At 37.3% G+C, this 25,434-nt stretch overlaps 3 protein-coding genes across 7 annotated transcripts in view; 1 reads left to right on the top strand and 2 right to left on the bottom strand.

The window, feature by feature from the left end:
* Positions 1-186: 186 nt before the first annotated feature.
* On the top strand, positions 187-6,484 carry LOC114481351 (potassium voltage-gated channel subfamily A member 1-like). 2 transcript variants are annotated; one of them, XM_028476103.1, is made up of 3 exons: positions 187-591; positions 772-1,535; positions 5,200-6,484. In XM_028476103.1, exons 2-3 carry the CDS (start codon positions 858-860, stop codon positions 6,091-6,093), a joined length of 1,572 nt encoding a protein of 523 aa, XP_028331904.1. In that variant the 5' UTR covers positions 187-591; positions 772-857; the 3' UTR covers positions 6,094-6,484. The 2 variants fall into 2 exon arrangements, with proteins under 2 accessions (XP_028331904.1, XP_028331903.1); XM_028476102.1 differs by having other exon boundaries at positions 194-591; positions 775-1,535.
* A 1,307-nt stretch (positions 6,485-7,791) lies between these two features.
* fgf21 (fibroblast growth factor 21) lies at positions 7,792-11,260 on the bottom strand. Its single transcript, XM_028476104.1, has 3 exons — positions 11,167-11,260; positions 9,337-9,440; positions 7,792-8,082 (listed from the first exon to the last, which is right to left on the bottom strand). The coding sequence occupies exons 1-3, from the start codon at positions 11,225-11,227 to the stop codon at positions 7,792-7,794; spliced, it is 456 nt and encodes a 151-aa protein (XP_028331905.1). The 5' UTR covers positions 11,228-11,260.
* Positions 11,261-16,762: 5,502 nt separating this feature from the next.
* Positions 16,763-25,434, bottom strand: part of LOC114481348 (liprin-alpha-3-like) — a 30,849-nt gene continuing 22,177 nt past the window's right edge. For 3 of the 4 annotated variants that reach the window (XM_028476093.1, XM_028476092.1, XM_028476095.1), the window contains 10 exons: positions 25,043-25,243; positions 24,888-24,950; positions 23,283-23,309; positions 21,609-21,784; positions 20,280-20,377; positions 20,020-20,195; positions 18,722-18,790; positions 18,255-18,417; positions 17,269-17,336; positions 16,763-17,182 (listed from right to left, as the gene is read on the bottom strand). In XM_028476093.1, the coding sequence (XP_028331894.1) occupies positions 17,284-17,336; positions 18,255-18,417; positions 18,722-18,790; positions 20,020-20,195; positions 20,280-20,377; positions 21,609-21,784; positions 23,283-23,309; positions 24,888-24,950; positions 25,043-25,243 (1,026 nt within the window). In that variant the 3' untranslated portion in view covers positions 16,763-17,182; positions 17,269-17,283. Of the gene's footprint in view, positions 17,183-17,268; positions 17,337-18,243; positions 18,418-18,721; positions 18,791-20,019; positions 20,196-20,279; positions 20,378-21,608; positions 21,785-23,282; positions 23,310-24,887; positions 24,951-25,042; positions 25,244-25,434 lie in introns of those variants that run through there. The other variant, XM_028476094.1, reaches the window with a different exon arrangement.

The raw sequence follows: 25,434 nt of genomic DNA, 5'->3' as shown, positions 1-25,434 counted from the left end.
GGTAATTGAAAACATAATTGTAACTGAAAAATGTAACTATGCTCTATAGTTGTTTTTAAAGAGTAAATCATTTTCTTACTTGGATTCAGAAATAAGTGAAAGGGGGTACTTGAGCCAAAAAAGTTTGAGAACTATTGCACTGGAGCACTGAAGGAATTGAAGGACTTCTATCCGTCATGCTTGTTAAGAACAGGAGCGCTGAATGGTGCCAGGCAAAGATGACATTTGATCATGAGGTTGAAGGTTGTCTTTCTCCACGGCTGAAACGGAGGGTAAGGACATCAGGGAGGGGCTGGAGATCACATTTCCACACGACAGCATTCCCAAAAAATTTCATGACCGACAACGTGAGGCAGTGAGGGACGCGGCAGAAACACGGATGGGCAAACGACCGGAGGCGACTTTTGTGTTCAACCCGGTCAAAGGGAGAATCTGGATCTGTGTGAGAGCAACAAGGAAGTAAAGAGACGACAACGGACTTTGATTGTGACAGGATGAGAGCGTGGATCATAAACAATCTGATGAGCTCCAGCAGATGAACGATGTGACCTCATCACTCATTCGTCTCTGTCAACAGTGGTTTTACACCTAGTAAGTACAGTCCTTCACCAACAACAATCTTAACTTTTATATGACTTGTAAACTGAAATAACATCTATTTACATGTGTCTTGCCTGTAAAATATGTATTCTGTGTGTTAGGATGTTTATTGGCATATGTTTGCTGATGAAAAACTGAATCCATTGTTGGTTTTGTTTCTCTGGTTTCAAGCAGGTTTTGATTTTAAGCCCCACGTGTTTGACGAATTCCCAAAAGAGAGGTTTGCAGCGTTTCTCTGATTTGGGGTGCAAAAAGGGATGGACAGCGAGGACTCACAGGCCAATGACAAAGGAGGCATAGAGAAGGAGAGCCATGGAGAGAGTGATAAACATTTGAAGAACCAGCTCAACAGTGAGGAGAAAGGAGAGAAGGAGATCAAAGGGAATGAGAAGGAGAGGAAGAAAGACAGACGTCGTTCCGCCTCTCTGTGGCGGAGTGGATGGGCGCTGAGTGAAAGGATGGCCATCAACGTTTCTGGGATGCACTACGAAACTCAGCTTCGCACTTTAGCCCAATTTCCTGATACCATGCTGGGCGACCCCAAGCGGAGGGCTCGATACTTTGACCCTCTACGAAACGAGCTCTTCCTTGATCGCAATCGGGCCTGCTTTGACGCAATCCTGTACTTTTACCAGTCAGGCGGGAGACTTCGAAGACCTGCAAACATACCCTTGGATGTTTTCATGGATGAGCTGTTGTTCTACGAGCTTGGAGAGGACATCATGAACCGCTTCAAGGAGGACGAAGGTTTTCCAAAAGAGGAGGAAAGACCTCTGCCTACCAATGAGATCCAGAAACAACTGTGGATGCTGTTTGAGCACCCAGAGTCCTCCTCGGGTGCACGAATCATAGCTATTATAAGTGTAATGGTTATCGTGGTGTCCATTCTGATCTTCTGCCTTGAGACTCTACCTGCCCTAAGGAATGACAAAGAGGTAATTATTCCACTGCAAATTTGATTTTAGGACTAAGAACTTTTGTCTTGTGGTAGGTATCTCCTGTTTGAGTAATCTTCTGACCTTTACAAATTATTAGTGCCATCAAGGAGTTATTGGTTTGTTTATCAGTTAGCAAGATTACATCCAAATTACTTAACGGAGTTCGACAAAATCTTCTTCAAAGATAGACTCTATGCCATCAAAGATTCTACTAAATCCAGATCAATATTGATTCTGAATAAGTTTCAAAAATCGAAAAATTCCCCATCTCCCATCTTTGGTGAAATTTCAAAAATGTTTATCTTGGTTCGTAATTGACAGAATGTTATGAAATTGAATTCAGTTATGTCTGGATGGTTCCTCAGTTGCCCGGCAGAGTTTCGTCAAGATTGGATCCCTATTGCACATTTCATCATGATCTTTCCAAAAAAACGAAAGGTGGCACCCATACATTTAGACATACTGTATGGTTATTAATGGGGATTTCTTCCAAGCCTTTAAATTGTGAATGGTCGTGGTACCACGATCAGGATCACTGATCTAGGTAACTGCCAATATCTGGCAAAGAGGATGTTTGGCACTTGGCGGAGGTTTGTGCTCTCTGAGTGTTCTTGTTTAGGAATTGGTACAGTTGGTATTCAGCTAGCCATGTGTAAACTAATTGAAATGTGTTGGTATAGATTACGTTCATTATGAAAGTACAGACGCTAAAATCAAATCGTAGCAAGCTAAAAGTTTTGAATTGGGTATGTGTTCCGGCTTTGGTCACATGAGAGCTGATATTGAGGGAAGTGTTCAAGTAAGCGCTTGGAAAGTACTACAGAGAAAAATACTAACGAGAATCTCTTGGCATTGATGTCTGAAAGCTAACCAGTGGCAGCGAGAATTAAACTTTTGTTAGCCAATGGTGTGATTATTTTAGTCGACTGTTAAACTTGATACACTCGGATTCAGGAAGTGTTGATGGGTACATTAAGTAATGGATGGGTGTTGAAACAAATAGAAAAGGAAATGACAGAGAGGAGACAGTTAGGTGTGTTAATAAAAGGTCACAAGTTGCTATATACACAGGCAAAGGTGAGCCAAGGCCTCCCAGTGGCTTAGCGACTCAAAGGTCTCACAGAATGAGTGGCATACGTTGGGTCATGTTAACACATTCCTTCAGTATCGCTGTGCTGGGCCAGGCTGTCTCTGCAGTTCGCTGCCAGGAGACCACTGTAACCTATTCTGGTCCAAGTCAGTGGTCGATTCACTGAACTGCTCGGGCGACGTCACACGGCTTCACCGACAGGCAGATGGGAATAGCGTCAAAGGAGGAGACGGATGATGAGAGTTACACTGCGACACTCATGTTTCTCTTTGGAGATCTCACAGGGTTATATTTAGTCTAAGGAGAGCCCTTGGAGCTCATCAACACATACATATCCACCTTCAGCAATAAACACCGTCACGACCCGCTACTGAAAGTCACAAGTTTATTCAAACTACCCTGCAACATGATACTGTACACCTAACTAATCAAAGGTTTCAAACAGATACTCCCATAACCACGCTCCTCCCTTTCCACATTTTCCTTAACTACGTGTTTGGTGTAAGCCTTTTTTAATGGCCCCCCATTAAATTCTTGAATATGAAGCTAGCTGATACAGAAGAGTATGACAGGTGGACTGAAAAACAGACCGGAGCTGCAAAATGGCAAACCGCTGATGACGCAATGCTTTTATGTTGTTGCCAAAAGTGAGAACCAATGGGACGAAGGTGGCAAGCAACATACCGTGGTTTATTAGAATACCAGCACTGCTGAAGCGTCTCTACTGTGAAATAGTTTCTGTGCAGATTTGTCAATGACCAAATAACATTTCACACATGAATGCTCTATTAGGTGCTACAGAATGTCAACTCGGAAGTTAGCATCATATCAGATCCAACAGAGGATAAAGCCAGAGCTAATTTAAATATATTTTCCTTTGAACTGGACATACTTTACTTTTTATTTTTTCAGGTTTACCCATTCTTGAAATATACTAGTCACGTTACAAAAAGCAAGCATTCCATCTGCTAAACTGAGTTAATTAAGCTTCAAACCAAATTTTCTAATTTTGCCTAAGGACAACATCAAGAAACAATTGTAATTCATAGTTTAAGATTAATATTGTTGTAGATTGGCCCAACCAGGTATGAAAAGATCGTTATCACTTTAAACAGGAAAACTTAACCAACTAACCAAGAAAATACTTGTGCACATTTAATATATAAATCACATACACCACAAAGCCTGATTATGCAATCTATGGTTACATTTCATATATACAGATCAAACTACTTTTTCACACATTCAAATATATCCTGGATTGTCTCGAGATCCGAGAAAATGTTTCTACACCGTTTTTTTTTTTTTAGTTATTTCTTTGATACAAAACAGCTTGTGGACAATAGGTGTGAATGTTTATTCATTATCTGTTTGTAAAAGCCACATTAGCAGCAGAGCTGAGTGTTGCCATATATTTTGGATGTAATAATCTGTCATTAGGCTTTTGTGTTTGTGCATTTTGTGCCAGAGTGACCAACCCAAGCACATTGGCTGACTAGCAACAAACGATTGTTGCAGAATGGGACACGTTCCCACAGCAGTGTGTGAGCAGGCTGGTGAACAGCATGGGATGGAGGTTCCCGGCTGTTGGGACTCTGTGGAGATTCTTTCACATGCTACTGCGGCTCTTGTTTGTTAAATAACAACACGGCGTGCACATACAACAACAAAACGCCACGTAATAAAATCAAATAAAGGAATAGTGACGTCACAAATGGCTCAGGTGGGTGACAGAAGTCATGGTCAGGAGGGGAATTGGCAGCAAACAACTTTGAGTGACATGAAAACCACAAAGAAAGCAACACATAGCTGCAGTGTCAGGCCAAGAATGGCAACCACTGAGCTAAGGGGCTTTGCAGGATTTATATAGTTGGTAACCCCGCCCACTCACACCTGAGACCAATGTTCAATCAGACCCTTGGTTGTCAAACTGGTCACCAATCAGATTTGGCTAATCAGGTCAGGTCAGGTTACTTTATTTGTACCCGTAGGTACATTTTCTTTGCAGTAAAACACACAAAACACAAGAATGTGACAAGCAAACCAGACATTGATTAAAATACCTTTAGTTCCACAAATAGAGGATTGAAAGATAAATCAAAGACAAAGATATAAATACAGAAAACATAGGTAAGAGCAAAAAAATAACTTATAGCACTGAACACAGCACGTTTGTGTACATAACAGCAACAGGAATAAAGTGCTTTGAGTCCTACATTTAGGGGACGAACCGCCATCCAGAGGGAAGAAGCTTAAAGTGACAGTGCAAAGGGTGGGAGTTAACTATTGTCTGTACCTGCCGACTGTACAGTGAATGTAAATTCATCTGTGACTCACCCAACACTGCACTTGATCCTTTGACAATTTGGTCAATGAACTTTATTTGTCTTAGGGTTTTCTGACCAAACCACGAGAAAAAGATCAAGTGTGTTCAATAAAAGAAAAATTAAACATGGTCATCATTGTACAATCAGTATATATGGTGTATTATTATTATTATTATTATTATTAATAATGATGATTTATTTACTTTCAAATATAATTCATATGTTTCTGTCTTTTCCATTGCAGCTGCCTCATTCCTCATCCAAGAATGGATCGGAGCCAATGCCTCCCCAACCAAGTATCTTCCAAGATCCCTTCTTTATGGTGGAGACCATATGTATATGCTGGTTCTCCTTCGAACTCATCATGCGTTTTTCTTGCTCTCCCAGCAAAACAAAGTTCTTAAAAGACGTCATGAATATCATTGATTTGGGCGCCATTTTACCATATTTCGTCACTCTTGGAACAGAGCTAGCCAAAAGCGACGAAGCCTCCCCCACCACGTCATTGGCTATCATCAGAGTCATCAGGCTGGTGAGGGTCTTCAGGATTTTCAAGTTGTCCCGTCACTCCAAAGGCCTGCAGATCCTTGGTCAGACACTGAGGGCCAGCATGCGTGAACTGGGCCTCCTTATCTTCTTCCTCTTCATTGGCGTCATCCTTTTTTCCAGCGCTGTCTACTTTGCAGAAGCCGACCACAACGGAACAGCCTTTGTCAGTATACCGCACGGCTTCTGGTGGGCGGTGGTCACGATGACCACAGTGGGCTATGGTGACATGTACCCAGCTACGGTGTGGGGTAAGATGGTGGGCTCTATGTGCGCCATCGCTGGTGTCCTCACCATCTCGCTACCCGTGCCTGTCATCGTGTCCAACTTCAGCTACTTCTACCATCGGGAGACTGAATGTGAAGATCACATAGAGTACACTCACGTCTCAACAAGTTTGTGGGAGGACGAGGAGCCGGCTGAGGAGGAACTTGAGGAAGGGGACAGGGATCCAGATGGAGAATACTATGCAGTTGAAGGCATCTGTAATCCTCTGAATGGGACTTTGCTGAGTGGACTGTGTTCGGGACAGAACAGAGATTACAGAGGAGGGAACGTGTATCTGAGGCAACCTCTGGTTACTCAAGTTTAGAGTCATTTCTACAGTGGCCGTAAAAGCTCACAACACAACACAAAACGCACTGATAGCTCACAACACAACACAGAATGACGAACGCCACACAAAACGAAAGCGCACACACACACAAACTCCACAACACAACACGAAAGCGGTCGAGGAAAAATCCACGAAGAATAGCGACGATAACGTTGGTGTCAGTGGCCGAGCCTTTTCTTCGCTCTTCTTCGTGGATTTTTACCAGACTGCCGTGTTGCGTTGTGAGCTTTTACAGCCACCGTACATTTCTGCCTTTTAACAAAGATTGTTTCATGACTGATGAAGTGAAACACATACTATGTAAAAAGGTAGATGTTCCTAAAGAGAGAAACCAGCAAACAAGCAGCTCTCCATTTGCATATAAAAGCTAACACTGATATACCTCCTAAAGACATTTCTGACTTTTTAGTTGTATTTAATTGTATTTATTGCGACTTTAAAGCAGTCTAAACAAATAAAAGCTATAGTTGAATTTTAAAAATGTCTGATTCTCAGGGTTTAGATTGTTGTTTATCTGTGTTTTATTTGTTTATGATGAATGCCTGCACTTGGAAAGTAACTGTAATGTCTTAGTAATGCCACTTAGTGCCTTAAGGATTGAAGTGGAAGCAAACATATGAATAATACGCAACTCATGCATCCTTTTACACAGGCTATAGCTAAAGACAACATCTCTGTATAATTCAACTGCTTTCTTAGGTGCCCTGAGTTTTTAATAAAGATTGTATTATATTTGAATAATTTTCATAAAATGTGTTTTGATGTGTGTGTACTTTAATTTGTATGTGACTCTGAATGCCTGTTACGAGGTTTTGAGCAACAATAACAATTAAAAAGAATTTAGCATTTGATGTTAAACTTCCAGGCATGCATTATTACAATTAGACTATAATAAGAAAATGAATGTGGTCATCATTTGATATGTAACTAAATGTTTATGTGCAGCACAAATGTTATTTAGTTGAGCACATTTGTCTCCCTGAAATAAAGCCCTGACTTCAAACTGGGTGCACAGGGTGGACTGATTTATGTGGTATTTGCATGTTCTCCTAATGCTTCCAAAAAACATGTATATTGGACTAATTTGAGTTTCTAAATTGTAAATTGTGAGATGAATGAAGGAATTATATCTTCATTCCTTTTGTTTTTTATTTTTTGAGTAAAAAATACAGTAAAAACATAAAATAAATATTGCATATCTGTTATTTCCGCTAGAGGGCGCCCCTGGACTCAAAATAACTATACTTTTTATTCCTGTTAACGTCACAGTTGAATCCCTTTAGATTTTATTCATAGTTCAAGCTTGGATTGTTGTATGATCATTGATTTAGGGGGGAAAAAATAAATAAATAAAAATCAGATATTTATTTCAACTTTATTAATCATTAAAGCACATTTGAGCTTGATAATTGTAAACATAATTTTTCTTTCCAAACATCCACTGTTTCCTCTCAACACTTTTAAACTGTCATAAATTATAAGATAGATCAAAAAAATATAAAATAAATTATAAGACAGTTCCATACTTTAAATAGCAACAGAACACAATCAATAAATAAATAAGTTATAAAAAAAAATTACTCAAGTAACAACATTTTTACACCAAACAAAGTTCTTATTGTAAATAAATATTTAAATATATGTGCAGATTGGTGCTTGTTTTTTTGTTTTTTGTTACTTTTCTGCTGAAAAGTGAGGACTGATCATTGAATTGAGACCCATTCCAAAAAGGTCGTCAGAGTCCACATCAATGTTCCTCAGGTCGTCTGGAGGTGTTGCTGATGCACTCACTGATGTCAGAGCGTTCCTCAGCGGCAGGAACCGTGTGAAAGGTAGTGAGTGTAGGTCTGTGGATCGTCTGGAGGCCAACGACACAGGAAATCCATAGTGGGAGGACAGGAAGCGGGTGTATCCATCAGCCAGGAGGAGCTCCCTGAAGGTGCACTCGTCTTCTGAGTAGTGACTCTGGTGAGGACCCACACAATCAGATTACGACCCACACAATCAGATTACAACCCACACAATCAGATTACGACCCACACAGTCAGATTACAATCCACACAATCAGATTACGACCCACACAATCAGATTACGACCCACACAATCAGATTACGACCCACACAGTTAGATTACGACCCACACAATCAGATTACAATCCACACAATCAGATTACGACCCACACAATCAGATTACGACCCACACAATCAGATTACGACCCACACAATCAGATTACGACCCACACAATCAGATTACAACCCACACAATCAATCAGATTACAACCCACACAATCAATCAGATTACAACCCACACAATCAATTAGATTACGACCCACACAATCAATCAGATTACAATCCACACAATCAATCAGATTACAACTCACACAATCAGATTGCAATCCACACAATCAATCAGATTACAATCCACACAATCAGATTACAATTTACACATATTACAACCCACACAATCAGATTATAATTTACACAATCATATAACAACCCACACAATCAATCAGATTACAACCCACAAAATCAATTAGAGTACAACCCACACAATCAGATTACAACTCACACAATCAGATTAAATAGAACTGTTACATTTCAATTGTAATTGACAGTTTTTATAGAATGTTCATGCTAATTACAATTACACAGTCAATTATCTGACCTCAATTACTATTCAACATATTTTTTCCAATTACGGTTACAATTATAATTATGTCATAATTGTATTTAATTACGAATTATGTGATTACAATTATAATTGACCCTGACCCTGACCCTGACCATGGTACGGTGGCTGAGAAGTGCAAAACACATTTTTAAAATTATTACAACACTTTAACAAAAGGTCAAAATAAATGAACAAATATGGAAATACTTTTGAAATTACAATGTGCCTTTGTAAATCTGTCTCAATATTTGTAAAAGTGTTTTGCTAATTATGAAAATGTGTTTTTAAAATTGTAAATTTGTCGTGGCATTTGTAAAAGTGTTTTGCTATTTGTATATATATATATATATATATATATATATATATATATATATATATATATATATATATACTGTATATACATTTTTTTTTAGATGAATATGTATATATATATTTTTAAAATTGTAGATGTGTTTTGCTATTTGTATTTTTTAGATACTTATGTATATTAATTTTTAAAACTGTAAATGTGTTTTGTATACCTTGGGGTCCTCAGTGTTCATAGCCTACCTGCCCCCTTAGGTGTCCTGCTCGGTCCACGCACAGAAACAAGGATGATGTCTGACCCTGGATCACTGTGTGTCCTGGTTTCACTGATTTTAACAGCAGTAAACCTGGAAACAGGAACAGATGCTTCTTCTTACCCAATGTTTCATAAATCCAGTAAGTTCTAATACAGTGGGTCCGTATAAAAGCCCACAAAGTTTAGAACCACAACATTAATGAACACGTCATTTCCTGGAAACACTAAATAGAATAAAGATAACTGCAAGTTGCTCACTGATTATTATTATATAGTAAGGATCAAAACTAGTGAATATAAATATAAAACAACCATCACTTTTATTTTCAACATTAGCAGCATCCAGGGTTGAGGTCAATTACATTTTTTAATGACAATTACATTTTCAATTAGCCATATTCAACTACAATTCAACTGACCAGCATTTTTCCCAATTACAATTAAATTACAATTATTTTTTTATCCTCAGTAGGTCAATTACAATCACGTTCTCAAAGTTCAATAACAATGAATCACAGTTAATGAGCCTGAATTAAATATTTTAATGAAAGTTAATCTTCCTCTTGTGTTAGCTTCCTGTTAGCATCTCTAATGCTAATGGGTCCTAAATCAGCTGTAAAATACACTAAAAACTAATATCTATCATCTAATTTATTTCATATCTATTAGTTACCTTGTTAAGCTTCCTAATCAATAAAAATATAGGTTTTAATATTTTTGGTGTCAGTATACCTCTAGATTTAAATTTATTAAAATGGTAAAATTATGGAAAGCTTGATATGAAGCATATTTTAATAACTGTTAACTACATATGTGTAGAACTGTACACATAACTGTAACATGGTTCCCCAATTCTGCGTTAAATTATAAATGACAATTTTTATAAAATTTTTTTATGGCAATTACAATTACAAAGTCAATTATTTTTAAAATTACAATCATTGTAATTATAATTAGCAATTATGTGATTGCAATTATAGAATTGACCCCAACCCTGGAAGCATCATATGAAAACAATACAGTTGCTAACCTCCCAGTGGTGCATGGTGCACCGTAAAAAGTTAACTCATTTATTCATTTCATAACTATACATTACAACAATCAAAAAACACGTGAATGAAAGAAAACACTTGTACAACTCACTCTGCCTATGAACAAGAAACAACATTTATTAAATGATGTATTAATTACAGCTACTAAAATTGGATAAAATATAGAATACAGTATCGAGTGCTTTGTATGGCGTATTTCAAACACTGTTTTAAACAATAACAATAAAAGTACAGTATGTTTGTGCCCCTTGGTCATTTATTTTGTTTTTGTCACGCTCTTGTATTGAAATACAGTTAAAAAAATGAAATAAAAAACCCCTAAATGTGTCTCGAACATTAGTTCTCTGAGGATTAATCTACAAATTCAAGACAATGAGTGAAATTTAAAGTGGAATTTAGTTAAACTACAACATTTATATGATTACTTCAGTCATACAGTTATAGTTGATACAGTCTCCCTTGTAAAAATGTATCTAATTATTGTCTCCTATTGTCAGAAGTGTGATTAAAAAAAGCCTTTACAGCATAAAATAATCCTGTTTCAATAGATTACAAGAAATTATAGTATTTATTAGAGCAATTTTATTATTAGTTTGTGGTGAATTTGTCCAAAAAAATAGCCTAGAAATTAACTAGGAACATTTTCTGATTATTTTTTATTTTTAATTATTTATTTTAATTTTTTTTCTGATTATTTTTTAAATTCTCCTGTACCCCAGTTTGGGAACCACTGTTCTAATACATCATTGACTTATTTCTACTCACTATTCGGGCTCTGGGATTCACTTCCAGAGACTTTTCCATCCTGTGAAATATGCAAATACATCCCACGTCTGTGATTAGCTGCAAGAAGGAGAATAAAAACAAGATTATACAACACATTAGAAGACGTGACATTGATATGAAAATAAGTGAAGTACCTGTGAAGAGATGCGTCTCTCTGACGTGGCTATCAAAGGCTAGAATTGGGTTAGAGTCACTCAGGTAAAACGATAACGAGAAAGGAAAAGGAAGAACTAGAAAAATTGAGGAAAAATAGGAAAACCGTGCGTTTGTAAACAGAAACATTTCTTTAAAAAAAAAAAAAAAAATCACTTGTTGAAGCTTTAAAAAGAAAAAATAAATACAAGAAATAAATAAGTATCCCGAAGACAAGAATAAATAATAAATACAGGAATCTGTGCGAGCAACTTTTTTGTACTTGAGGAGAATTTGAAGAGTTTATAAAGCAGTTTGAAGAAGGAGGTCCTTTTCACCAGCATGAGTCAGACCTTTGTACATAAATAAAGAAGAAAAGTCATACATTAGGATTGGTTTCATTGTGACTGATATGAGTTGAAGTGGGTGAAGAGGTTTTGCTAAACACTCACCAGCAAAACGACATTTTTTTTTTTTTTTGTCGTCTGTACAAAACTTGTTAAATCTGGAAAGTAGGCAATTGTGAAATTGCAGGAATAATATTAATAAGAACATTAATATAAATAAGAACATTTCTGTAGCAGCGTAAACACAGCTTCCTGTGTGACCTTCCTATGAAATGCCTTTGTTTCTGTTTGAAGTTAAACTTTTCCAGCTCGTGTTGCTACTTGGATCAATTCATATTCCATTAAATATAATACAATATAATATAATATAATAAACCTTTATTGATCTCCTATATAGGGGAAATTCATATGTTGCAGGAAACACCATAGAATAGCAAAAGTAAACAGTAAGAACAAAAATAAATTCCAACATAGGATAATAGTGCAAATGCACAACTGTGGGACAAGCATTAATTAGAAAAAGATAAAAAAAAAAATAAAAAAAAAAATAGATTTAAATAAAATGTAAAACAAAAACAAAACAACAATGAATTGAACCAAACCGAAATAAGTCTTTCTCCTTCTCACTTCCTTTTGAGCAGACATATTATTACAAACATGGAGTTTATCTATTATTTTGAACACCTCTGATTGTTCTTCTCTGTTGTTTCCTCTTTTTGTTCCTTTTAGTTTTAGTTTTCTTGTCCCTGCTCGAAAAAAAAACCCCCAAATGAATGAAAAATGAAATGAACGGCATAAAAACCACAAATTGCCCACAAACTAATGAATAAAAGGTCAATTATTCCTATAATCCTTGTCATCTGATGTCACACACTGTGTGCATTTAAAATCCAATGATTTTGACATGATTACAACTTCAAAACACTGTTGACAGCTTAAAATGTCAGTTTATTTAGTATATATCATACATTTTCTATGGGCATATTAGGGATAAAGACAGGCTATCTACTTTGGGGCCCCCTAGTGGCTCATGGGCTCTATGCAATTACATGGGTTGCGTATAGCAAGAAACTTCTATGTGGACAAAAAACTGATTTTTTTAAAAATTTGTGTCAGATTACGTCTTGTTAAAGTAATGGTTTATGGCAGAAGTATGCAACTTTTATCGGGGCCACAAAAATGTGTTTGTTTGATCAGAGGGTCACATGATCAACATTCATGTCAGCATTTAGAATAATGAGAAATCTGAGCATTAATACAGGAAATATCAATCAATCAATCAATCAATCTTTATTTGTATAGCGCCAAATCATAACCAATGGTATCTCAAGGCACTTTACAATAGAGCAGTCTTAAGGACGGACTCTTCATTTTATGGATACACACATATGCATATATACGTATATACACATACATATGTATCCCACACCCAACATGAATTCATAACAAGTTTTGTGTGTTTTTCTGTCATTCTGTGTATGTTTGTTGGCTGTAGTCCTTTTGTGTATTTTTCCTGTCAAATATATGTTTTTTGGAGTCATGTTGTGTATTTGTGCTGTCATTTTGCATTTTTTTGGAATCATTTTGTGTATTACTGTTGTCGTTTTGCTTGTTTGTTAGTACAATGGGGTTGCTGAGTTGTTTTCTTATCTTTTTGTGTACTTTTGTTGTCATTTTCTGTAATTTTGTGTATTTTTCGGAGTAATTTTGTGTATTACTGTTGTCGTTTTGTTAATTTTTGTAGTGTTCTTCTCTAGTCTAATCCTGTATTTTCCTACAGTGTTTTAATTATTTGTGTTTCTTAATGTATTCTTGCTCTTCTTTTGTGTACATTTACTTTGGGGCCGCATAACATTAGACCGAGGGCTGAATCTGGCCCCTATGTCTTTGTTTATGGGGTCTTAATAAGTCGTGATATGATACCTAACATAGGAAATTCATTTATTTCATTTTTTACCTTTGTGAAATGACAAAAATTCTTGCTTATTCATGTGTGAGACACAGATTTTTCAGTAACTAAGTGTCCAAGTTTCACAATGACAAGAAGATGTAACGTAAACACGTTTCTGCGTCATCTACGGAAACACGGCCAAGCGCGTGTTTGCAGCGGAAGTGACTCAGACTGTTTTGAGTTTTACTGTGTTTGATCTTTTTATGATGGGTGTTTTAGAGTGAGAGAGTGGGAGGGAGTGGGAGACACTGGTTTACATGCAGGACAAGTGTTTACCGGACATGGAGATGTTTTCAACGTCACACTGTAAACCCAGCACTGCATCACTGCCACTCTGAATGTGATGTAATGAGGAGGTCAGTTCAGACGGAGCTGTTGGAAGAGCTGAGTTTCAGATTAAGAGTCCAAAGACGTTTAATCTAAAGTACATCATTTCATTTATCAGCCAATAAATAAAGGTTTATTCACATTCATAAGCTTATGACTTTAGAAAATACTTTACCAATGATTTAAATATTTTTGGTTTTAAGCAAATTCTAACCACGGGAATTCTTATTTACCAATTTAACATTTATTGTTGAATGAAATAGTCAACATCTTTTAAAATTTAATGTACGTTTATAAAGTTTAACTCAACCAAACTGTAAAAATGCTTAAATTCCCTTAAAATATTGGTTAAATGTAAGTGAAACACACTGACCTGTAATAGTTATAATGTTATGCAGATAATACTCATATAGGGATTGGAGCTAAAACAGGAATGTTATATACAGATTATTTCTTTAGCATTAGCATACCTGTTCCAGCCTTCAACCCCCCCCTCATGCATCACTGAGCTTTAGCTGTCACTGGTTAACGACTATTAGACCAAAAGGAATACAGCTCCTCTCTAATGCCACACACTTACTTACTTTCCATCACTCATGCTAATACCAAGCCGACAGTTCCAGGATAAACTATGGATTTGCATTTTAATAGCTCACACCGTTGAACAGCACAAAAATTATGTGATGTAAAAAAAAAAATGATACCAAGATAAATAATTTCACGACTTTTTCCACCTTTAACGTGACCTACAACCTGTACAGTGCAACTGAAAAACAAACTGAAACCTTTAAAAGGGAAAAAATAAAAAACTGGTTGCATAAACATACACACCCTTAAACTAATACTTTGTTACAGCACTCAGTGTTTTTGGGTCTATCAATGTGGCACATCTTGATGAGGTAATATTTGCCCACTCTTCTTTACAAAATTGCTCCAAATGTGACAGATTGTGATTGTATCTCCTGTGCACAGCCCTCTTCAGATCACCCCACAGATGTTCAACGGATTCAGGTCTGGACTCTGGCTCTTCAGTTGATGTGGGCGTGTGCTTAGGGTCATTGTCATGTTGAAAGATAAAGTTCCTCTTCAGCTTTCTAACAGAAGCCTGAATGCTATGTGCCAACACTGTCTGGTATCTGGAACTGTTCATAATTCCCTCCACCCTGACTACGACCCCAATTCCAGATGAGGATAAACAGCCCCAAAGCATGATGTTGCCACCACCATGCTTCATTGTATTGTGTTGTTTTGGTGATGTGCAGTGTTGTTTTTGCGCCAAACATTTAGAATTATGGCTAAAAAGTTCAACCTTGGTTTCATCAGACCATAACACATTTTCCCACATGCGTTTGGGAGACTTCAAATGTGTTTTTGCAAAATGAAGCCAGGCTTGGATGTTTTTCTTGGTAAGATAAGGCTTCCATCTTGCCACCCTACCCCATAGCCCAGACATATGAAGAAGATGGGAGATTGTTGTCACATGTACTACACAGCCAGTACTTGCCAGAAATTCATGCAGCTCCGTCAACGTTGCTGTTGGCCTCTTGGCAGCCTCCCTGACCACTTTTCTTGGTAAAGTCACTGTTGTGCTATATTTTCTGTACTTGATGATGACTGTCTTCACTGTGTTGCATGTTATATCTAATTCTTTAGTACCCTTCACCTGACTGATATCTTTGAACAATGAGATCCCTCTGATGCTTTAGAAGTTCTCTGTGGACCATGGCTTGTGCTGGAAGATGAAAAGCTACGAGAACAGCTGATCTTTATTTGGGGTTAATCGGAGGCACTTTAAATGGTGACAGGTGTGTGCTGACTCCATTTAACATGAGTTTGAATGTGATTGGTTAAATCTGAACACAGTTATAAGATGGTGTGCACACGTTTGCAACCTCATTCTCTCAGTTTTTTATTTTTACTTCACCTCCCTGGAAGGTTTCAGTTTTTTTTTAATTGCATTGTACAGGTTTTAGGTCACATTAAAGGTGGAAAAAGTTGTGAAATAATTTTCTTGGTGTCATTTTTTTTTACATCACAAAAACCTGACATTTGAACACGGGTGTGTAGACTTTTTATATCCACTGTAAATCCCTTGTGAGTGAGTGAATGCATGAAAAAATGTGAAATAACTCCATCACCAAGATGCTTACGGGTATGTTTTTGTTTTTTTTTAATTACATCTTTTACAATCATTATCATTATCATCATAATATATTCAATTATTTCACTATTCTCCAATAATAGGAATTTAAATCATAACACAATTTGCTTGTTTTTTTTTTTTGTTTTTTTTTCGCCCCAAAATGTACACATACAAGTAGCATATCTTTAAATGTCAACAATTTAAAACATATTTCTTTTTTTTTTTTCTTTTCTTATTTTTTTTTGGACCATAAATGAAATTTCCGTCAGTCTTGAAACAAAGTATGAAATGAACATACGGTTTAATACACACACGCACACACACACACACACACACACATACATACATACATACATACTGTACATACATACATACAATAGCAGTTATCATTAAAAATAAAAAGATAAAAAATAAAGTACACACGTTTTACAAAGTCCTGATCCAAGCTTTCACATCATTAGATGATTGATATCATGACGTTCACTCTAAAATGGTTGATTCTGGCATGCATATGAACACAAATGCTGACTAATTCAACTCTTTTTTCACCCTCAATTTAAATACAATTGTCTCATAAAGAAACTCGCTTTGCCTCCTATTCACATTGGTTGATTCTTGTCTCAGTTATGGCTTAAGAACATGTTTGTACGCCCAAATATCTGATCTTTTCTTGGCTTGCTTTATGATCAGTCCGATCCCTATTCAGACAAACGACTGTGTTTCTGTGTGTTTTTAAAAATTCATTCTTTTAAAGGAACCTTTTTTTTCCCCCCCCCCTCTGAAAAAACCAACAAATTCATTGTGTTGATATTGCCTTCTCGCGCTTGAAAAAACAGAAGATGAATTCACGATGGTCACTTTCTACAGGCCACTTTCTACAGTGTCAAACAGCATCATGCCACAACTATGGATTAGATGAAGAGACGGAGAGAAACCCATGGGTAAAAACACACATTCACTCATTATTTATCATCATCTTCCAAGCAGTCATCCAGCCGGTCAATGTCTTTGATATTTCCAGACATGAGGTCTTGAACATCATTGGTCATCTTTCAGCGTCAAGTCTTCAAATATTTATATTTATTCAGTTCATTTCTGCAGAAATGAAGGAAAACACGTTTTGAAAATGAATTGTATTAGCTATTGCAGATTTAGCTGCATTCATGTGGTGCTTTCCCTACCGTGTGCTTTTCTTTTTAACAGGAGTACGTCCTCACAGATGCAGACTCTCCTCGTGGACCAGAATTTACTAGAAGGGAAATAGATAAAGAATGCACATTATTGGCCAAAAAAGGTGAAGTTAAATGTAAAGGTTTTAAAGTGTATATTAATTTGTGGAGTAAAAAGATGGAACAGAATGAAAAAAGAAGAACTAGAATTAAATATATAGACTGTCTAGAGATTCGTGTATGTGTGTATATGTGTTTAACATATACAATAATGCAAAAAAACAAAAATGTAACATAATTGATAATGTTGACTGAAAACATGTGTGTTGACGAGTCGTTTAATGTTGTTAATTCATGATAAAATCTTTTTTTTTTGCTTCAGTTTTGCTGCAGTACCATACATGAACTGCTGGGTGCAGTGTTGCTTCATCATTTACATTGTGAAGAAGAATTACACAACAGAAGAAGACGATGGTGGAAGTAATGGATTACAACAAGTACTCACGATACTGTCATTGAGTTGCTTTTATGGGTACTTGTACTTTTTTTTTGAGTATATTTCTAAATTAGGAATTTTACTTGTACTTAAGTACGTTTTAAAAGAAGTAAAGTCATTCATTACATTTCTACACCCAACCGTTACTGAGTTGATTATAATTTTTTATTTCCGTTTCATGGTCTCTTCATAAACTGCTGACCTCAGGTTTAGAGTTCATAAATGTAGATATACTTACTTGTACTTGTACTTGAGTACAATTTCAATAAGTACCAGTACTTCTACTGAAGTGAGATATATCAGTACTCTTCACACCATATTTTGTGCAGTCACTGTGTTTTATGGCACTCGAAATATTTGTATATCACATACATTACAGTATATTAAGAATTGCATTTTTTTTCAAATGAATTTGAGAAACCTGGAACGAAAACTCCCACAAACTCCGCCTATTACTGGCAGCTCTGGCTTTTCTGCTCTTTTTCACTCTGCTACGTCTCACCTTCGCTCTGGACTTTCCTCAGGGTCACGGACGGGGTTGAGATGGCCGAGGCACGGAAGTTAGCAGGCAATGTCTCCGAGGAGTCTGAGGTCACACCGCGGAGGTCTTTCTCCCTGAACATCTTCCTCCACGATGGCGAACGGGTGAACGTCTTTGTGCCGTCCTGCAGATGGCAGGGGGTTGGAAATTACAGCTCTCAGGGGGCAGATGTCTGTTTTAGGGTCTTCTTTATGCATTTGTAGGGAGCTAATGCGGGCAATTTTGCACAATTGCTGCCTTTGGAGCACATGCTGTAACTAAGCGATTAGCGCGCCTTGAAAACACAGCTGAACCACTTAGAAGAGCATAGCAGCAACAAGCTAGCAGGAGTCTGATACAATAGCTGATGAAATAGCTAAAGAATTCCACTCAAAGTTATTGTTATTGGTAAAAATAACTAGTGGAGTTTGACTTTTTCTTTGTCGTACCTCGTCAGGTCTCCTTTCGGTTCCCATGGATATAAGAGCGTTGTACTCCTTCTCCAGGAGCTGCCTTGCCTACAGAAGATAACAGAATTAGGGATTAACGTGTTGTGCATGTCAGGCTATATTTAAAGGGGTAAAACAATTGATCGATACGTCTTGAAACATTGCGTACATTTGAATCTAATCCAGTTTTAGATATCTCAGCCCCTCCAAATACACAAATCCAATGAAACTCCACAATATTTGCATTTTCAATCTCAAATTGCTAAAAAAAAATAAAATTCCTGCAATTTTCATCAAATTATTAGAGAAAATTCCCCTAAATTCAAATAAAAAAGAATATGGTCACGAAATCAAAGGAAATTTAAGTGAAGATCCTGCAGAAACTGATATTTGTCACTAACATACTTCATATTTCATTTAAACGCAAACTAGGGTAAAATAATGTTGAATTTACTCATTTTCGTTACCTAAAATCTGAGGGCCACTTGAGATCAAACTGGTCCATATTTGGCCCCTGAACTACAATGACATTGACACCCCTTATATACATAGATAGACAAACTGCACAAAAGTGTTGTGCACGTCAGGCTATATTTAAAGGGGCTAAAACATCTATTAAAATGAATTGAAACATTGTGTACATTTTCAATTATTCCAGTTGTAGATATCTCAGCCCCTCCAAAGACACAAATCCAATGAAACTCTACAATATTTGCAGGCCTCACAGTTGCTCCATGCTTATATCACATAATAGAAGTCATTTTTAATCTCAAATTGCTGAAATATTTCCAAATTCCTGCAATTTTCCTCAAATCATTCCACAAAATCCCCCCAAATTAAACACAAAATGGTCACAAAATCAAAAGAACTTTAAGTGAAGCTATTGCGGGAACTGATATGTGTCACTTGTCCTTGGATATTGTTATTCCCATACATACAGTACTTTATATATCATTTATACATAAACTAGGGCAGAATGTTGAATGTTGATATTGCTCATTTTCCCCGCCTATAATATGAGGCCCACTTAAGATCAAACTGGTCCATATTTGGCCCCTCAACAACAATGAGTTTGACACCCCTTATTTACATAGATGGACAAACTGCACACACTGTATTTGTGTTTTAAGAAGAAAAACCCATAAACAAACCATGGTTTAACATTCTGTAAATCATGTAAGTATGTGGCCATCATTTCTAATGAACTTTAACCTCCTGATCTTAAAGTAGAAGAACCAAAAGTGACGTTTTTTCTCATGACGGACGGCAGAAATCCAAAATAATGGATTTTATAATACCTGTGTGTTCTGGTTTGGTATCTGAAGAAGCAGAGCCAGGTCTGTGTAGTCAAAAGTATCGTCCAGCGCTAGCAGAGCCCCGTGAACGCCGCTCTCTAACAGGTTGTCGGCAAACTCCTTTAAACCGATGGATTGCACCCAACACATCACGCGCTCGTTAGACCACACCATCACATCTGGGCAGGAAACGTCCAATGGTTACCATGGTTATCTTTTACTTGAACTGGTGCTATAAAAAAATACCAATCCTATGTAATGACCTTGGTTCTCATGTTGACTTTCATCCCTCCTTCTTTCAAGCTCCTTCCTGTCGTAGTTCAAGCGTTTCAGGCACATAATTCCATAGTGAAGACTCACTCTGTGAACAAGGCACATACATAAGCTTCAAATAAATTAGCAAACAACTAGCATTTCCTTGTATTTGTTGATCCTTTTGCAGCAACTTGAGCAAAGGTTTGTATTGAAATGTGTTTATTTCTTAATATGTATCATTTTTGTTTAGTAACACTTTACTTGAAGTTTTATACATTATGCTGTCATAATTATGATCATTAGCATTAATAAGGTGTCATGAAGGCAGTCATTAAGTGTAGTTTGTTACCCTAACCCCTAACCCCTAACCCCACTAGATCTCTCAACCTAAAACCAAAAATGCCAACATAGCTCCAAAGGTGTCTGTAAGTGACTCCAAAGTAAATTAAATTATATGTTTTGGTGGAGGGGCACCCACCCAAATATTAATCTTAAACTATACCAGCTGATCTTCGACCCATATTTATGCATATTTGTATTTATTTTATTTTAATTCTTGTTCTATTCTTAATAATTCTATTGTGTTTTTTGCACATTGTGTTCTTTGGTTTTATGATTTGTGTTAAAGTAGGAAAGTAGAAAATGTCCTTGCACTGAAACTTTTTTATTTTATTTTAACTTTTGATTGCACTAGTTTGCATTGCTTTTGCACCATTATTGTTGTTGTTCCCTCGAGACATTTGCACTATACCTGTAGGTACCTGTAGGTTTATAGTGTGTTATTCTCATTTTAAAAATAGGTTGTGTTTTTTTTTCCCACTGGTTTGTTGCGTCGCGTTTTGTCTTGATATTCAAAATAAATAACAATATGTACACACTGTGTATAGATAAAAAAAACAAAAACGTTATCTATTTTTATTGATTTATTCGGGGGGGGCGCGTTAAAGTCACTCTTGCCTAAGGCACCGAATGACCTAAAGCCGGCCCTGAGCGAAAGGTGTCATAATTTAGTATAATTTAACACTTAATGACAGCCTTCATGACACTAAATTAAATAAAACTTCTAGCAAAGTCTTACCATAAAATATTAGATAGGAAGATGATAAAAGGTGAGACACAGATCAACAAAAAATGTAAACTGATTTTTTATTTCTAAGATTTTAACCTTGTTAAACAAAACTCTACGAGATGACTTATTGTCACGTAAATAAAGTCAAATTGAAGTGAATTATACAAATGTGAGGCGAAAGTTCCACCTTTTGCTTTTGTTGTTTTGTAGGATATAGTTTCAGATAAACCTGTGTAGAAATGTGTTCCTATACTTTTGTTTTTCAAACCTGTGGAAACTGTCCACCATCTTCAGCTGACCCCTCAGTTCTTTCTTGGTGAGATGGTCCAGCATGCGCGCGTCCACCAGCGACTCCATGAAGTAAGAGCGATACTGGGGCAGACCTAAACTGGGCAGCCACTCGTTCCCCACCCACTCATGGTTCATGTCTCCATAGGCCAGGATCTGAGAAAAAGTAAAGGTTCATTATCACAAAGCCTGATACGCATACATAAATATATTACAAATCAGAATGAATGACGTAACAAAAAATTACATTAAATGGAATAAAATTTAAGTAATAGTAAAAGGTAAATATTTACAGTCAGTCATTTTCAACACAAAACAACCCATTAGTAACAACATTTGTCCTCCCACAGGCTTTTCTCCAGATGTTTTCATTTCCTGGCTGCTTTCTATAAACTACACCTGTGTATACACAGCACAAGCTGGCTTTGCAAAACGTGCCTCTGCTTAGTCACATGATGCATGAGGAGCGAAAGGCAGGAACCATCAGTGGCGGCAAATTTGTGTCATCCTTTTACAAGCTTTTGATTTGACAAAAATAAAACATGCATAAGTGTTTACTTAAGTTGCTTTTTTCATGCCTGTTTTATTTTTGGATTTTTGACTAAATGTAAATAAGCATATCAGTTTTACACAAACATGGGCCTTTTACACACATAGAGCTGAAATTGTTCTGTACACATCTGGCAACGAGTTAAATTATAAAGTATTTTTTTTAGGTGGAGCTACCGGACTCAAAATGTGCTGACTTTGTTCTTCTTCTTGTTGTTGTTGTTGTGTACACTAGTTAAAATCACTACTCCTCTGTTATTCGTGAACGGATCAGGCTGAAATTTGGTAGATATAATCTATGAATGTGTACACATCGATGCTTGGAGCCCGATTTTTGATTTGGGGGCCAGGGAGGCCCCAAGGCCCCCCCCCCCAAAAAAGAATATTACGACCAATATATAAAAGGGGCCCATTGGGGCGCCTTTTGAAATGACTACTCCTCCGTTAGTTCTCGTTAGATCAGAATGCAGTTTGGTATGAATACTCTATGAATGAATATGATGAGATTTATTTAAAATGGGGCGCGGAACCCATCTCCCCATTTCCGGTCATTTCCAAATTTATGGGAACATAGTCGTGTGATATATCGTTTCAAAGGTAATTCAACGTAGATTACGATTTTGCCTCGCACAATTTAATTAGGGGCCCGACGGTCCACCCACCTTTTTTTCTGCAATTTCCATTAAAGTCGTTTTCTCATTTATTTGTGAGTCAAATATTGCGACAGTTGGTGGGACCGAATCATGGACACGTACCAATATTTGAATGGGACCCATTACTCCGTATGTGCCAGGGGGCTCCCCAGGGCCCCATTTTTGAAATGACTACTCCTCCATTAATGCTCGTTGAATCGGGCTGTAATTTGACATGGATGTTCTATGAGAGGATGTCAAGAGCCTCTAGGAGACCTTTTTTTACTCGGAAGAACCGAGTCATTTGACTGAATTCTCGGGAACGTGGTACGTGCTATTCGGCGCGTAGACGTTCCGTGGGCCCGGCCGTAGTTCATCTGAGCTTGTTCTCAGGTCGGACCATAATGTGTACTAAAATGTTCCTTAGCATTGTGCGTGTAACACTAACGTGTCCTCAAATCCCACTCACTCACCTGATCCCAGCTGAACTCCTTTATCTCCTTGTGATTCAGGTGAAGACGAAGTCAGACAGAAAAGGGAGCACGGAAAAATCACCAGGGAAAGTGTGTTTGTGTGTGTGCAAGTGTGTGTTTGTTATGGTGAATCGGTGTCAGGACAAAGTGAAAAGGGGGGGGTAGGGAAGGCAGAGGGAGGAAAATCTATGTTAGTGAGTGAGAATTAGTCAAGAAACACTACATCAAAACAGATTTTCAGGGAGTAGCAAGGGAAAGGTGATGTCAAACAAGCCTAATCAGAAACAAAGAAAGAGAGAAAGGCTCATCAATGAGAGAGCTGAGCTTCCAATTCCTTATTCTGTAACACTGTTGGAGATTATTTTATTTTTTATCAGGTAAAGACAATCGAAAGTAATTTGGTTGTAAAAATTGCTGCAGGGAAGTTTATTTTCATTCCCATCGTAAATGTGTTTATCGACATTATTGTAAAAGTTTCATGCATTGCATTGTGGGATGTGGAGTCCCATAGATGGAAACATAGAACTGTTTTTACTCCATTCCTATTGTGTTTTCTTGTGCATTTTTGTTCCAGTTTGTTCCAGGTATTCCCTGTAATATCAACTATCTGTCCATGTAAGAAATGTGGGTAAGAATGACGTGAAAATACTACTATGCATCAGTCTACGAGACTCAACATCCCACAATGCAATGTGGGAAACCTGAGCGTTTACAATGAAGATGAAAACAAACTTTCGAGCGTCAATTTCAACCTTTTACATCTTTTATTAGAGCAAATGAACTTTGATTTATTGATCTTTGTGTCTTTATCTGATAAAAATCTTTGGTAACACTTTACTTGAAGGTTTATACATAAAGGGCGACCGTGGCTCAGGTGGTAGTGGGTCGTCTTCTGATCGAGAGGTTGGGGTTTCGATCCCAGTACCTGACTATGTGTCGAAATGTCCTTGGGCAAGACACTGAACCCTAAGTTGCTCCCAGTGGTCGACTAGTGCCTTGCATGGCAGTCTTGTCCCACTGGTGTGAGAATGATTGGGTGAATGAGCTGATATGTAAAGCGCTTTGAGACTGTTTCAGTGTGGTGATAAAGTGCTAAATAAATCAAGTCCATTTACCATTTACCATTTACCATAAAGGCTGACATTACGCTGTCATTATTATGACATGACCCCTGTCATTAGAATGAATAAGGTGTCATGAAGGCTGTTATTATGTGTTGTTCATCACCCTAACTCCTAACCTTAACCCTACCTAACCATAACCTTAACCCTACCTAACCATAACCCTAACCTTACATAACCTAACCTACCTAACCTTACATAACCTTAACCCTACCTAACCCCACTAAATCCCTCCACCTAACCCACAAAATGCCAACATAGCTCCAAAGGTGTCATAATTTAGCGAACGACACTTAATGACAGCCTTCATGACACCTTATTAATGCTAATAACCGCTAATGACAGCGTAATGTCAGCCTTATGTATAAAACTTCAACTAATGTGTTACCAAATCTTTTGTCTCCAGTAGCTTTAAAATTGTTGATTTAATAATAAAAATAAATAATTATTTTAATTATTGATAAAATGTAATATTCATTCTTACGGGTTTCGTGGCAGCGGCAAGAGACTCCATTTCTGCGTGTGTCATCCAGATATTACTGGTTGACTGAAACGACAGGAAATAAACGTCATTCTTCTTCTCTATGGAGGCAAAAATTAACATCACACGTGTGGTTAGACAGATGTTCACGGTCTTACAGAGCGAGTGCTGGCAGGAGCCGACGGGCTGGTGAGGGAAACCATTTCTTGGATGGCCAAGCGGAGTTTAAGCCTGTGGAGAGGATTGCTGATCCCGATCTCTCTCTGAATCTCGGTGTCCGACAGGTTGGCCATAATGGCGCCGCTCTTCACGTTGGCTCGGCACGCCGCCACATACCAAGCTGGCATCCCGACCCACAGCTGGGTGAACAGAACAAAGTACAATTTGTCACGATGGGACAGACAATCAGATGACAGAACGAAGATGAGTGTCATCGTTGTATTTGTGGGTGAAACACGTTGTACCCTAAAGCCTAAACCAGAGGTGGGCAACGTCTATTACAGCGGAGGCCACGAAAATGTGTTTGTTTGATCAAATAATCAACATCCAT

Source organism: Gouania willdenowi, chromosome 19 (assembly GCF_900634775.1).
Source record: "Gouania willdenowi chromosome 19, fGouWil2.1, whole genome shotgun sequence".
NCBI classification, from domain to species: domain Eukaryota; kingdom Metazoa; phylum Chordata; class Actinopteri; order Blenniiformes; family Gobiesocidae; genus Gouania; species Gouania willdenowi.
This window is presented reverse-complemented; position numbering and strand designations above follow the sequence as displayed.

What these genes read in the sequence shown, in the direction of transcription:
- LOC114481351 (XM_028476103.1), top strand. Translation starts at nt 858, where the DNA reads ATGGACAGCGAGGACTCACAGGCCAATGACAAAGGAGGCATAGAGAAG. An exon ending in CCCTAAGGAATGACAAAGAG is followed by an intron (nt 1,536 to 5,199) that starts GTAATTATTCCA and finishes TTTCCATTGCAG; the next exon opens with CTGCCTCATTCCTCATCCAA.
- fgf21 (XM_028476104.1), bottom strand. Translation starts at nt 11,227, where the DNA reads ATGTATTTGCATATTTCACAGGATGGAAAAGTCTCTGGAAGTGAATCC. An exon ending in TGAATCCCAGAGCCCGAATA is followed by an intron (nt 9,441 to 11,166) that starts GTGAGTAGAAAT and finishes TCCTGTTTCCAG; the next exon opens with GTTTACTGCTGTTAAAATCA. An exon ending in CAGGACACCTAAGGGGGCAG is followed by an intron (nt 8,083 to 9,336) that starts GTAGGCTATGAA and finishes GGTCCTCACCAG; the next exon opens with AGTCACTACTCAGAAGACGA.